This window comes from Heterodontus francisci, chromosome 5 (genome assembly GCF_036365525.1).
Source record: "Heterodontus francisci isolate sHetFra1 chromosome 5, sHetFra1.hap1, whole genome shotgun sequence".
Classification (NCBI taxonomy): domain Eukaryota; kingdom Metazoa; phylum Chordata; class Chondrichthyes; order Heterodontiformes; family Heterodontidae; genus Heterodontus; species Heterodontus francisci.
In genome coordinates, this window is record NC_090375.1 from 68,297,592 (window position 1) to 68,313,309 (window position 15,718).

The following is a 15,718-nucleotide window of genomic DNA, read 5'->3' on the forward strand; positions in this document are numbered from 1 at the left end:
TATGGACCAAAATTAATGTGGACTAGAGCCTCCCCCAACACCCACTCCCAAGTTTCTACTTAACGCCACTCTTATTGTGAATAATGCCACTGTACAACTTGGGAAAGGATTGGTGCAAGATTGGGAATTCCTACTCAGGGTATAGCAACATTAACAATAATAGTAACAGGAGGGAGCTTGGGCGTGGTGCTTGAGGGAGAGGGAGCAGAACTGGAAGGGGAAACCAAGAACCAAGCTTTTCAAGGGTAAAAAGTTGGGTGCAGTGCTTTGGGGAAGAAGAAGTAAGCAGGAAGGGAGGAAGGAAATTTTATGGAGGTAGAAGAGAAAGAAAAGACAGGACATTCGAAAGTGCTTTACAGACAGTTAGGTACTTTGAAGTAGAGTCAAGGTTGTAACGTAGGAAATGTGGCAGCCAATTTTCACACAACAAGGGGCTACAAACAGCATGTGTTAATGATTCAGATAATCTGATTTAGTGATGTTGGTTGAGCAATAAATATTGACCAAGATGCCAGGGAAAATGCCCCTGCTGGAGGCAGCATTTTGGGGAGGAAAGAGAGGGGAGAATTGCTTTGGGGAAGCTGAGTCTAAATGGGTGAAAATACAAAAAGCATTTTTTTCTTATCTTTAAGATTAAATTTTAAAAATTCAAAAGTGCACCAATTTAATTGTCTTCCTCCAGAGACACCTAGGCATGCACTACACTAGTTCTGTAGGGGGAGAGAGGGATACCTCATTTGAAAGGAGTGATATAATTCTAAATATGGTGCCTACTTGACAGGGTTTCAGTTTCTGAGTTCCTAGCAAGAAATTTTGCAACAAGTGAGGAAAAAGGTTTTCAAATATCAAGCAAAATAATTAATTCAGAAAAATGGATAAGCTCCACAAGAAAATAAACCTTGTACCCTCAACACTTGAATCTTCTTTCAGGCTTAACATGCAGGAATGTTACAAAGGACAACAGGAATTTACAGAACCATGGACAACCACTGCGATCTATCTCACTGATTCCAGTACTTAGGAAATGTCGTAGCCCATGATGCATCTCATACTACTCTATCAAATTTTTCTTCAGGTACTTATCCAAATTTCTTTTATTTGTTAATGAAATTGCCCCCACAGCTTCTTTTGGAAGTCGATTCCAAGCCTTCATATTCTGTATAAAGGAGTTAAATATAAACTGACTTTTCACCTTCACTTTTCTAAGTTTCAGGCTATGTCCTCTTTTTCTAGAATTTATTATATTGTTAAATATATTGATATTTATCTTGTCAATGCTGTTTTGGATCTTGATGCTAGAACATCATGCCTGAATCTTCTCTTCTCCAGTGAAAACAGTCCCGACTTCTACAGAATCTCCTTATAACTCAGGTTACGATTTGATGTACAGAACATTCTAGGTAGGGCTGGGTCAGAGCTCTGTTCAAACTCAGAATAATTTCCTGAGAAATGTGCTCTAGTCCTTGGCTATACAGCTCATGATCCTATTTGGATTCTCTCTTGCTGCCACATGTGGTGATAAATTTAGCGACTTATTCTACCAGTATGCCCAAATTCCTCTCCTGTTTTGAATCCTGTAGAATATCATGGAGTTTACATTGCCCTTTTATATTTTCCACTCTCAATATGATGACTTCACATTTATTTACATTACATGACAATTCCATTCATAAGCCCAACTTCCCAATGTATCTAGGTGGTTCTATAACTTGAACAGCTTGTTCCCTGTTGATTGCTAGCCTCCCAGTTTAATAATCATCAAAAAATTTGCAGAATTTTGTTTCTGTCTTCACTTCCAAATTATTTATGCATATTAAAAATACCAGCAGGCTGAGCACTAATCCCGAACATACTCCACTAGTTACTTCCTTCAGTGCTGATCCAGTTGCACATACAACCCATTTCTTCCTATTTCAGCCAACTTTCAATCCATTTCATCCGTTGGAAGGCGGGTTTTCTAGTGGTGGGGGTGGGGGGGTGGTGTGCATTCGTCCAACATGGAACCCACACTGTAATGCCGGTTTCCAATTTTCTTGGAGGCGGCGAAATTCCATGCCAGCACCTCTGCCGCGATACAACAGGACCATAGTTTAAATATGTTTTGCATGCATTAGCCACGATCCTACTGGGCATTCACAATCTTTTGCATGACGTGCCGCACTCACATGCCTTCACTTTCCCGTCTTTGAAAAGCTGGCGCCACCGAGGCGAGAGTCCTCAGTGCCTGCAAAGGTTAGATAAGTTATACTCTGTTATCTTGTGGATTTTTTTTAGCATTGGAAATTACCACGAAGGTCAATCTGCAGATATGAGGGGAGGTTGCAACTCTGCAAGTGGACACTGTTGGGGGGGGAAGGGGGGAGCTCTGCAAGTGGATACTGCTGAGGGGTGGAAGAACTCAGCAACTGTATACGTTGTTTTTTTCAGAGGTCCAGTGCAGGCAACTCAAATGGTATTGGTATGGTCATGAGCTCATGCCAGAATCCCACAGAACCAAAATTAATACAAATCTTTGCCCAGATAGGCGTACTTGACCTTTTGAAGGAAGCCAAAGTTACAAGGAGGATAGAGATGTGTATGAATTACCCTGTTTTCCTGGATACCCTTGCTGTGATGAGGCACCTCCGCCAGAGGCGGGCGCAAGAGACAGCTGCAGCTCAAGGGGAAGCTCAGAGACGCGAGCAGCAGCAGCCGCCAAGGCGAAGAAGAGTGCAGATATGCTAGCGAGTCTATAGGACTCGGATGACATACTTACAGATTTTTGAGTGCTACTGCCAGAGACGACTATGGACGTCCAGAGAGGCCATCACACACTTTTGCTCACTGCTGAATGATAATTTGCAACCAATGAGTTTTGGAGGTCACCCTAGGCCTGTGGCCCTCAAAATTACCATGGCCCTAAACTTTTATGCCTCTAGATCATTCCAGGGATCCAATGGCAATATGTGTGGGGTCTCTCAATCTGCAGAGCAGCACTGCTTCAAGCAGGTGACTAATGCTCTGTTCAGGAGGGTCAGCAACTATGTACACTACAGGACAAAGCCTGAGAGTCAGGCCGAGAGCGCCACTGGATTTGGGACCGTTGCAGGATTCCCACAGGTCCAAGGTGTGATCAACTGCATGCATGTGGCCATCAAGGCTCCCACAGACCAACCAGCTGCCTTCATAAACAGAAAGGGGCTTCATTCAATTAATGTCCAACTAGTATGCTGTTATGGTCAGGTGAGGTGGGGTCAAAGGGCTTCCCTCTTTTCCCTCTCCTTGTTTGACGACAACAGGTTGAATTCTTTTTTAAAGTGGATGTACTGGCCAATTCAGTAAGTCACAGAATCACAGAATTGGTACAGCGCAGAAGGAGGACATTCTGCCCATCGTGTCCGAATGAGCAATTAACCTAGTGCCCCTCCCCTGCCTTCTCCCTGTAACCCTGCACATTTTTCCTTTTCATATAACAGTCTAAAATCAAATTCACTGCAAGCAGGGCTTGAACCCGCACAGGGAAACCCCGCTGAATTTCTAATCGAACACTTTAACCACTCAGCCACTACAGCTCAGAAGGTGTTTGATTACTTACTTAGTATGATCATAAAATGAACCAATTGGACAGGTTTTCTTGAGTCTAACAAAAAAAGAGGTTAACTATATTGTACTTAAAGTGAACTAATTAAAATAATAAACTACGCACCACTTTCACACACACAAATAGGTTACAGAGTGGAAAGGGTAGATTGGTTGAGTTAGAGTCCATAAGAAATTAAAGGGTATACATTCCTGAGCAGAACTTCTTCAAGGTAGGCATTCCTGTTCCGAAGAAGGGTCACTGACCCAAAACGTTAACTCTGCTTCTCTTTTCACAGATGCTGCCAGACCTGCTGAGTGGTTCCAGCATTTCTTGTTTTTATTTTATATTATTAAAGGGTATACAGTCTGTGGAGTTTGGTGATTCGGCTGGCTTCTGGCTTAATCGGTGGCCCTGAGGCTTTTACTTTGAAGAAGTAGATAACTGATTCGGTGGGTCTCTTGGAGACAGCGATGTGGATGATTTCTTCCAAAGGGGTTTCTGATTGTAGCCAGAGTATGCAAAGGTGGTCAGTCAACAGGCAGAGTTTGAAGCTTGCAAGCTGGAATGGGGGGGAGAGAGAGAGAGAGAGGGGCAGGGGGTGACCCCCCACTTGGGTCTACATGCAGCAGAGTCCAGAAGCATCTCCTTGCCACTGCAGAGAAACAACAGCTTATAACCACGGTTTGCGGGCGGGGGGGGGGGGGGGGGGGGGCTTGTCCATGTCAGTCACCCAGAGATTCAAGCATGGTAGTTAGCAGTGTATTTCTTTTTGCTAAAAAGAACAGGCAGTTCCCTTAAACTTCCTGGGTCTTGGTTCTTGCTCATCTTCAGGGGTGGATTCTTGGGGATAAGGGCTATCCCTTGATGACATGGCTTCTGACACCAGTAAGGAACTCCAGCAATGATGCTGAAGAGCAACACAATGCCTGCCATTGCTGCACCCGAGTGACCATCGAATGGGCCATTGGTTTGCTGAAGATGCGGTTCTGCTGCCTCGATATATCTAGTCAAGCCCTTCAGGGTTGCGAGCATCACTGTAGTCTGATGTGTTCTATACAACATTGCACTACAGAGGAGAGGAAAGCCTTGCAAGATGAAGAAGTACGAGAGCATGAGGCATCCTCCGACGATGAACACGCATGGAAAATCAGAGAGCAGTAATGGAGGCCAGACATGGTGAGCAGCATTCAAGGGAAGCAAGGCAGAGATTAATAATTGCACGTTTCCACAATCCATGAATTTCAATAAATATGCTTGCTAACAAAACTCACCATCATGCATGTTGTCTCAAGTCCTTTGCCTCTCCAGCATGGATGGCAGCAACAAACTGAGCCATTGCCCATGTGACATCATTCGCGCAATTAAACATCATGTATATTGGCATGTTAATGATGTCAGTGGTCACACTGACAATACTGTAAGGCTTGATGGAATTGAAAGACACAAAATCATTCCATGGTGGAATGTGGTTTTCAGACATTAAAGGCTGATGGATGATGGATTGGCAGGAAAACACATTTAATTAAAGTAAACATGACATATCTGTCTCACCTGTGAATACCCAGGTGTGTCAAGGTGTCTTCTTAATACGTTTGCAGATGCTCCTTCGCGGTGTTACCTCTACACTAGCAGCTGGACTGGAGGTTTGCTGCTGATCAGGGTGCCCCTTGGCCGAGGATGATTTCGGCAATTGTCCTCTGGGTGCCTGAGGCCTGGAGGCCCAGCTGCCTGAAGGCTTCCTGCACCAGTGCAGGACTGTCCTCAGGCGTCGCAGCTGTGCTAGACTCACTGGCAAAGGGGCTAAAGAGCCCATGTTCACATTTGAATTCCCCTGAGAGGAGACCCCCATGTCTTCTCCTCCCTCTCCTGCTCTTACTCCTTCTCCAGCCCATGGTGTGCCTTCCAGCCTTGTGGACTAATCTTCTATTTGGTACTTCCTCAAAAGCTTTGCTTGAATCCAAATTAGCAACATCCACTCAATTCCCCTATCCACAAGGGTTGTTATATCCTCCAAGAACTCGGGGATTTGTCCTTCCTCTATACTGCTGACCAGCGGGGAGGATAAAAAGTGAGGGAGCAGTGGCGAGAGGCAGACCAGCGGGGAGGATAAAAGGAGTGGGACCAGTGGCGAGAGACCAGCGGGGAGGATAAAAAGTGCGGGAGTAGCAGCGAGAGGCAGACCAGCAGGAAGGATAAAAGGAGCGGGACTAGTGGCTAGAGGCAGACCAGCGGGGAGGATAAAAGGAGCGGGATCAGTGGCGAGAGGCAGGCCAGCGGGGAGGATAAAAAGTGAGGGAGCAGTGGCGAGAGGCAGACCAGTGGGGAGGATAAAAGGAGCGGGACCAGTGGTGAGAGGCAGATCGGCGGGGAGGATAAAGGAGCGGGAGTAGCAGCGAGAGGCAGACCAGCGGGGAGGATAAAAAGTGCGGGAGTAGCAGCGAGAGGCAGACCAGTGGGGAGGATAAAAAGTGCAGGAGTAGCAGTGAGAGGCAGACCAGCGGGGAGGAAGGAAGCTCAATAATTTCCATCATTGCTGTCTGCGGTGCATCATGGTTATATTCTGGCAGGACAAAATCACAAATGTGACAGTCCTCTCAAAGGCAGAGCTCCCAAGTGTGTTGGCACTAATCAAACAGAGGCAGCTTTGGTGGATCAGACATGTCCACAGGATGGAAGACAGTTGCATGCCCAAGGACCTTCTGTGTGATGAAGTAGCTGGGGCCAGACGACCAATGGTGTGCCCAAAGCTCAGCTTCCAGGGTGCCTGCAGGCATGACAGGATGGCCCAAAACATCGACTATTGCACCTGGGAGTCATTAGCTGGCGAAAGAAGGAAATGGCGACATATCCTGTAGATTGGTGTGCACCACCACAACGACCAGTGGCTGCAGCAGCTTGGCAACAGACGCCAACGCCGAAAACAACTCACAGCGCCACTTGGCAGCTTCATGTGCGACACTTGAGGCAGAACCTGCCTCTCAAGGATTGGGCTTTACAGCCATCATCAAAGGCATATGAAGAGAAGACACTCCACCTAAAGGGATTGTTTGCTGCATGTCCATCATCTTTCGTAGATGGAAGGATGCGAACACCATACTGATCTATATGGCTCACCATTCATGATCATAATCAGTGCATTTTACTTCGTGGTTTGCTATATGTGAGAATACTTCAATGTATTTGCCTGCTTACCCTGCTTGATGTCATCACCGTTCTGGATGCCTGGCGATCCCCTGACTTGGTGCCAAATTCAAATTAACATCGGGAAGGGAGATATCATGCCATAAAAATTAATCTTTATGGACAATGCTCTTCAAGGTCAGTGGTGAGCACCATCGCTACGCCGCTGTCCACAAAATGCAGGCCAATCTGATAAATAGGGTCCATTTTGCTCATTTACCCCTTGCTCCTAAAATTTTTTTTAAAGACAAAACCATGCTTACCGGAATGGTTTGTAGATCAGGATTTTGAATCTTAATATTTGTGTAGGTGACAGTGATAGTAGGAGGAAAGATCTTTCCTTGTAGAGTGTTCGGCACAAGATTGATCCTGCAATAAGAGGTCAATAACATTAAAATCTATTTGAATGTTTTCATAAATTCAATTATAAATTATAATTTTAATAAAAAATTACAACTATTCTTTCCTTTAAAGTTACCAAATGAATTAGTTGACCAAAATCCTGTTGACAGTGTCTAGTGCTCCAATATTTAAAGAAACTTAAGTTTTTATGTATCCTTGAAAACTGGTTTCCTGAACCTCAGTACACTGAAATCAAAATCCTTGTTCACACTTATAAATGTCTTCATGGCCTAACACTCTGCAACCTCCTCCAACCCATCTCAGCACTTGCTTTTTTTTCTTGACTGTGGCTTCTTGTGCATTTCCTTCCCCAATCAAGGCACAGCCTTGAACTATCTTATTCCTTCTTTTCGGAACTTCTTTGCTCTACCTCTCTACCTTGCAAACTCTGTCGCGCCTTTAAAAGCCCCTCAAAACCTATCTCTTTGACCATACTTTCAATCATCTCCCCTGACTCTACTATTACTGTTCAGTCTATTTCTCCTCTGAGACAGCAACTACATTAAAGGTGCAATATAAATACAAGTTATTGTCAGGAAATGATATCATACCAATAGTTTCAATTGATATCAGAATGCAAGCTCCGTGTGCAGGTTCTGCTCAGGCTGAAACTCTGGAAACAGCCATTTCACAACAGTGGCCAAAGCTTTGATACAAGCTTTTAATAGCTGAACTGTACTTTAAGGAAGTAATTTGATGGGAGCTGGGAAACCAATCCCTTATTTCCTGAAAGAGTATGAGTGCCAATGACCTAGTATTATCAGTGCTACATTTGGCTGTTACTTGGTGTCAGAAATGACTTGGACTCATTTGGACTGATTCCAGCTTGTAAGCTGTGAACAACTGACTAAACAGAGGGCTGAATTCTGAGCCCTCCCCGAAGTCAGGAATGGAGGTGGATGCGGGGTGCGGTGGTGGGGTCTGAAAATGCTGACACTGTTCCCGGCACCAGCAATGTTAGCCAGGGCAGGGGAGGGCAGGACTTGGATTCTGCTCTCCTCCCCATTGAGACCAATTAAGGTATTTAAAAAGATAGCGACGAGCTTGTTAAAGTTGTAGGGTAGAATTTTGAAGGGGGTGCAAGGGTTTCAGGTGTCAATTGCAGATCAGCTAAGGGAGGTGGGTACAGAAGTGGGGAGCCAGTCACATCAGCATCACCTGGCCCATTAAGAGTGTCACAGGGGCAACGGCTGCCTCAGAACTTGGTAAGGAGGTGCCCTTAGTGCTGTGCAGGTGGCATGGAGAGTGGGCACTCAGCGCTCAGGCATTGAACAGGGATGTTACCGCTGTGGTATGATGGGTGCAGAACAGAAAGAAGCAAGGCTGCCAATCATAATAGGACGGCCAGCTGTCCACAAGGAAGGCTGCAGCTGGCAATGGGGGCCGGACGGTCAGATTGTGGGCCCAGTGGTATTGAGGGGCAACCCTTCCGCTGGAAAGGCGAAACTCCGAGCACTGGGAGGGAACGGGAGAGAAAAGAGGGCAGGGAGGAATAAGAGGCCATACTCTCAACACGGATCTACCTGGAGATGACTGAGACCCACTGCTGCAGGAAACTGCAACTCTCCAGGCAGGTGGTCACAGATATGTATCCTCCTCACACCTCGCAGCACTGGTTGCCATGCCGACCAGTAACCGTCAAAGTCACTGTGGCCTTGAACTTCTTTGCTTCTGGCTCCTTCCAAGGATCAGCTGTGGACCCCAGTGGCATCTCGCAAGCAGTTACACACCATTGCATCTCACAGGTCAGTGATGCCCTCTTTGCTACAGCTGGACAGTACATTCATTTCACGACAGACATGGTCTCGCAGGCACAGAGGACATTGGGTTTCTCTTCCATCACTGGATTCCCCCAGGTGCAGGGCATCATCGATTGTACCCATGTGGCCATCAAGGGACTGGCCACCCAGATCGATCAACAGGAAGGGCTTCCACTCCCTCAACATTCAACTGGACTGCGACCACAACAAATGCTCTCACCATGTGTGCGCTCACTTTCCTGGCAGCTGCCATGGCTCTGTCATCCTCCGAAGTCCACACTGCCTCAGATCTTCATTCCACCTTCCAAAGTGTGTGGATGGATCCTAGAGGACAAGGAATATCCCTTGTAGACATGGCCAGTCACCCTGTACAGGAGTCCCAAAGAGAGTCACAGAGGCTATACAACCAATGCCATCTTCTCAGTAGAACAATCATTGAACAGGCCATGGGGCTTCTGAAGATGTGATTCCGGTGCCTGGACCAATCGGTTGGCACCCTCCCATATCCTTCTGCAAGGGTCTCAGTCATTGTGGTGGTCTGCTTTGTTCTGCATATCATGACCCTCCAAAGAGGTGTGGACCTTGAATACAGTGAAGCCCTGGAAGGAAACAGCTCATCGTGAGAAGAGAAGGTGCAAGAGATGAGAAAGAAGGAGGAAGAGGAGGCAGCGGGAGACTACGTTGAACAGAGAGGTGCCTCTGCTGCACAATGAGGTGGCTTCCTCCGGCAACCCTCCGGAAAGAGGACCTCCCTCCTCCCCCTCACAGCCTCCAACATTAGATCCAGATTGGCATCCATGAAGGAAGGAACAGCCCTGCCCCGGGTGCCAGGCCTCTGGCTCCCCGTGACATCACGCTTCCCTCTGGTGCAGTGGAAGGCTTTGGCATAATCAGCAGATCTCTTCCTCAATGATGGCTGTGAGCGTCAAAATCAGTCCCACGTTTCATCGATCCACCCCCGTTCCCAACCCCACTGGCTCTAAGTGGACAGAAAACCTGTCTCTGTACCAATTAAGGGCTTACCCATGTGAAAATCTTAACTGTCATGCAGGGCCCCTCCTGCCAAGGATGAGGCATTATTAATTTCGCCACATGGACATTAAATTTCAAATTATTGCTGGGAAGAGAAGGCCTGTTACAAGGACTGGCAGACCATAGCTGGAAAAAAGACATTTGTATATTTATTAACAGACAGTGCTTGAGAGGACAAGACGATCCACAAAGCCACAAAGCCAGAAGTGGTTATACCACTTGGTCATGTGACTACCCTTTTGGCCAACTTGGGGAGGTTTAAATTATAGAGACAGTGTTTGAACTGGCAGAAAGCAGAATGCTCCTGGACTGAAGCTGACCTCCTCTCCTGTCTGCCTGCTCCCATCTCTTTCTCACAAGCCTCTGAATCCACTGAAGACGCACGAACCCCAAGACAGAAAAGTCTCCTACAGCGAACAAGGTTTAAGAAGAAAGTGGGCCTCAACAAATAACAAGATCTGCCTACAATCAAGGACTCTACAGCGAGCTCGAAGCACAGTAACAAAAAACCCTCTTCAGATATTGCCTCAAACTTTTCCACTTGATTTTTCTTCTACTCTTTCTGTCCTTATCTGCCTGTGTGTATCGCATATGCGTGCTAGCTTGGGCGCATCATGTAACCGCAGCGTTAACCTAATCAGAGTTTAAGTTTAATAAATTTCACTTTTCTTCTTCAAACCTGAGAAAACCTGTCGTGCTGGTTTCTTCGCCTTATAATTGGAAAATGGTGAAGAATGATTCACCAAGGGGGAGCTAAAACACAGTGTGTTCTTTCCCGCCTCATTGGCAAAAATTGAGCCCAGAGTGTAAAAATTGTGAATTTTCTGCAAGTGGGAATTCAGTGCAGAGGGGGAAGGAGATGCTGCATTTTGCCTCCAATACTTTCAGTGATTCATATTACAGGAAAATATTTAATTTAATCTACTTTAACTTTTAAACTAGATTAAGATATTAGTTAAAAGACTAAAAGCTATAAGCTAAGTTGACTGAATACATAAACTAATTAATTCCATAAATAAAATAGTGTTACGTAGGGATGGCAACGTTAAGTGGTATACCGCAAATGTTGCAGGTGGGAGTCTGTGGAGACCACAACAATTCCATGCAACCACAATTGCAGTAAGTGTCTGCAGTGTGAAGAACTTCAGTTCAGAGTTGATGAGCTGGTGTCTGAGGTGTAGACATAGCAGGGCATCAGGGTGTGGTGAGTTACCTGGTCACTTTGATCTAGGAGGCAGTCACACCTCTTAGATTAGGAAGTGATACAGCTCTGGTCAGTGGTCAGGAACAGGAGGGTGTGACTGCAAGTCAGGCAGGTAAGGGATCCAAAGTGCAGTGCTGCAGGAACCTCAACCTTTGCCCTTATCCAATAGGTACAATGTTTTTGCTGCCTGTGTGGATGAGGGTGAAGTCTACAGGGTGGATGAGCAAACTACCACCATTTAAGTTGAGGTAATAAAAAGGAATGCATTAGTAGTAAGGGACAGTATAGTAAGGGGGATAGATACTGTTCCCTGCACCATAGAGTTCCAAAGGTTACGTTGGCTGCCTGCTGCTAGGGTTAAGGATATCTCCTTGCGGCCGAAGATGAATTTGGAGTGGGAGGAGGAGATCAGTTGTCTTGGTCCACGTAGGTACCAACGGCATAGGTAGAACAAGGAATGAGAGAGTCTGAGGAGCTAGGATCTACATTAAAAAGCAGAATCTCATGTGTAATAATCTCTGGATTGCTACCTGAACCGCGCACAAATTGGCATAGGGTCAAACAGATCAGAGAGCTGAACCATGCATTCCACCCCTTCTGATCTGACCCCTTGCTGTGTATTCACTACACCCTCTGACCTTCCCCTTTCCGATGCTGAATGTTCTGCACTCAGCAAAGGACCCAGTTTTTTTCCTTACGCACCCACATCAATGAATTTTGCACCCGGCATGACGTTGAGCTCTTCTTCCGTTGCCTCCACCTCCGGGCTCACTTCCTTGACCAGCAGTCCTCCTGCCGACCAGCAGACCCATTCACCCACCTCCAGCATTCTCCCTCTACCTGGACCCCTCCCTCTGGCCTCTTACCCACTCTTGATCTTTTTATTGAAAACTGTCGGCGAGACATCGGTCATCTCAATTTCTCTGCCCCCCCCTCACTCACTCTAACCTGTCCCGCTCTGAACTTACCACACTCCGTTCTCTCAGGTCTAACCCCGACATTGTGATCAAACCTGCAGACAAGGGTGGTGCTGTTGTTGTCTGGCGTACCGACCTCTACCTTGCAGAGGCTCAGCGCCAACTCTCAGACACTGCTTCCTACTTTCCCCTGGGCCACGACCCCACCACCAAACATCAAGCGACTGTCCACAGGACTGTCACTGACCTCATCTCCTCTGGAGATCTTCCCTCTACAGCTTCCAACCTCATAGTCCCGCAACCCCAAACAGCTCACTTTTACAGCAGCTCTGATGAAGGGTCACTGACCTGAAACGTTAACTCTGCTTCTCTCTCCACAGATGCTGCCAGACCTGCAGAGTATTTCCAGCATTTCTTGTTTGTGTTTCAGAGAGCTGAATGTGTTTTTTTTAATTCTTTCATGGGATATGGGCGTCGCAGGCCAGGCCAGCATTTATTGCCCATCCCTAATGTGGCTCAAAGAATGATGTTGGAGACAGAGGTTTCAATTCATGGGGCACTGGCACCAGTACTGGGGAAAGAGAAGGCTGTTTGATTCAGACAGGCTCCACTTAAACTGAAATAAAAATAAGAAGTGCTGGAAATACTCAGCCAGATCTGGCAGCATCTGTGGAAAGAGAAGCAGACTTAACGTTTCAGGTCAGGGACCCTTCTTCAGAACTGATAAATATTAGAAATGTAAATGGTTTTAAGCAAGTAAAGCGGGGGTGGGGCAAGAGATAACAAAGGTGAAGGTGTTGATAGGACAGGGTCACAGAGAATAACTGATCAGCAGGTCATGGAACAAAGGCGAACGGTATGTTAATGGTGTGCTGAAAGACAGAGCGTTAGTACAGAGGGTGTAAATGACTGTAAAGCACAGAGCACACCAAGCACAAACATAAAAAAACACATTAAGAAAACCAAAACAGTGGGTAAGCACAGTGGAAACAAACTAAGCAGATTGAAAAACCTAAAATAAAATAACCAAATAAAAAAGGTAAAAAAAAAAGAAAAAATAACTAAGGATAAACAGGGGGACCCGTCATGCTCAGAAATGAGTGAACTCAATGTTTAGTCCGGCAGGCTGTAGTGTGCCTAGGCCAGGTCCCTCTGCTCCTGCAACCCTTTTAGAATTGTACCCCTTATTCTTTATTGTCTCTCCATGTTTTTCCGACCATAAAGAATCACTTCACATTTCTCTGCATTGAACTTCATCTGCCACTTATCTGCCCATTCCACCAACTTTTCAAGTTCTACACTATCCTCCTCACAGTTCACAATGCTTTCAAATTTCGTATCATCTGCAAACTTTGAAATTGTGCCCTGTATACCAAGGTCTAGGTCATTAATATATATCAGGAAAAGCAAGGGTCCCAACACTGATCCCTGGGGAACAAACCTTCCTCCAGCCCGAAAAACATCCATTAACCACTACTCTTTGTTTTCTGTCACTCAGCTAATTTCGTATCCATGTTGCTACTGTCCCTTTTATTCCATGAGCTACAAGTTTGCTCACAAGTCTGTTGTGTGGCACTGTATCAAATGCCTTTTGACAGTCCATGTACACCACCTCAACAGCATTGTCCTCATCAACCCTCTTTGTTACCTCCTCAGAAAACTCCAGCAAGTTAATTAAACATGATTTTGCCTTAAGAAATCCATGCTGACTTTCCTTAATTAACTTGCATTTGTCCATGTGACTATTGGTTTTGTCCCGAATTATTTTTTGTAGATGTTTTCCCACCACTGAAGTTAAACTGACTGGCCGATAATTGCTGGGCTTATCTTTGCACTGTTTTTTAAACAAGGGTGTAACATTGCAATTCCCCACAGTTCCTACAGATTGGAGGGTAGCTAATGTAACCCCATTATTTAAAAAGGGACGTAGAGAGAATGCAGGGAATTATAGACCAGTCAGCCTGACGTTGGTAATGAGGAAAATTCTAGAGTCCATTATCAAAGATTTTACAGCAGATCACTTAGAGGACAGTGGTAGAATCGGGCAGAGTCAGCATGGATACACGAAAGGGAAATCATGCTTGACAAATCTACTAGAATTCTTCGAGGATGTAACTAGTAGAGTTGATGAGGGGGAGCCAGTGGATGTGGTTTATTTGGACTTCCAGAAGGCTTTCGACAAAGTCCCACATAAGAGATTAGCATGTAAAATTAAAGCGCATGGGATTGGGGGTAGTGTATTGCGATGGATAGAAAATTAGTTGGCGGACAGGAAACAAAGAGTAGGGATAAATGGGTCTTTTTCCGAATGGCAGGCTGTGACTAGTGGGGTACTGCAGGGATCGGTGCTAGGACCCCAGCTATTCACAATATACATTAATGATTTAAATGAGGGAACTAAATGTAATATCTCCAAATTTGCAGATGACACAAACCTGGATGGGAGGGTGAGTTGTGAGGAGGATGCAGAGAGGCATCAGGGTGATTTGGAAAAGTTGAGTGAGTGGGCTAATGCATGGCAGATGCAGTATAATGTGGATAAGTGTGAGGTTATCCACGTTGGTAGCAAAAACAGGAAGGAAGATTATTATCTGAACGGCTATAAACTGAGAGAGGGGAATATGCAGTGAACCTGGGTGTTCTCGTACACCAGTTGCTGAAGGTAAGCATGCAGGTCTAACAGGCGGTAAAAAAGGCAAATGGTATATTGGCCTTCATAGCGAGAGGATTCGAGTACAGAAGCAGGGATGTCTTGCTGCAATTATATAGGGCCTTGGTGAGGTCACACCTGGAATACTGTGTGCAATTTTGGTCTCCTTATCTGAGGAAGGATGTTCTTGCTATAGAGGGAATGCAGCGAAGGTTTACCAGACTGATTCCTGGGATGGCGGGACTGAGGTATGAGGAGAGATTGAGTCAGTTAGGATTATATTTGCTGGAGTTCAGAAGAGTGAGGGGGGATCTCACAGAAACCTATAAAATTCTAACAGGACTTGACAGGGTAGATGCAGGAAGGATGTTCCCAATAGTGGGGGAGTCCAGAACCAGGGGTCATAGTCCAAGGATACGGGGTAAACCTTTCAGGACTGAGATGAGGAAAGATTTCTTCACCCAGAGTGGTGAACCTGTGGAATTTGCTACCACAGAAAGCAGTTGAGGCATAAAACATTGAATGTTTTCAAAAAGGAGTTAGATATAGCTCTTGGGTCTAAAGAGATCAAAGGGTATGGGGCGATAGCTGGAACAGGCTACTGAGTTGGATGATCAGCCATGATCATAATGAATGGCGGAGCAAGTTTGAAGGGCCAAATGGCCTACTCCTGCTCCTATGTTCTATGTTTCTATAAATACTATGGCTACAAGGGCAGCTCAGAGACTGAGATTCTGTGGCGAGTAACTCACCTCCTGACTCACCAGTGCCTGTCCACCATCTACAAGGCACATGTCAGGAGTGTAATGGAATACTCTCCACTTGCCTGGATGGGTGCAGATCCAACAACACTCAAGAAGCTCAACACCATCCAGGATAAAGCAGCCCGCTTGATTGGCACCCCATCCACCACCTTCAACATTCACTCCCTTCACAACTAATGCACAGTGGCAGCAGTATGTATCATCTACAAGATGGACTGCAGCAACTCACCAAGGCTCCTTCAACAGC

General features: G+C 45.9%; 1 protein-coding gene across 1 annotated transcript in view; it reads right to left on the minus strand.

Annotated features, from left to right (window-relative positions):
- LOC137370259 (uncharacterized) overlaps window positions 1–15,718 on the minus strand; it is a 323,712-nt gene that overhangs the window by 154,931 nt on the left and 153,063 nt on the right. The window contains exon 29 of the mRNA XM_068032638.1: window positions 7,006–7,111. Within this exon, the coding sequence (XP_067888739.1) occupies window positions 7,006–7,111 (106 nt within the window). The remainder of the gene's footprint in view (window positions 1–7,005; window positions 7,112–15,718) is intronic.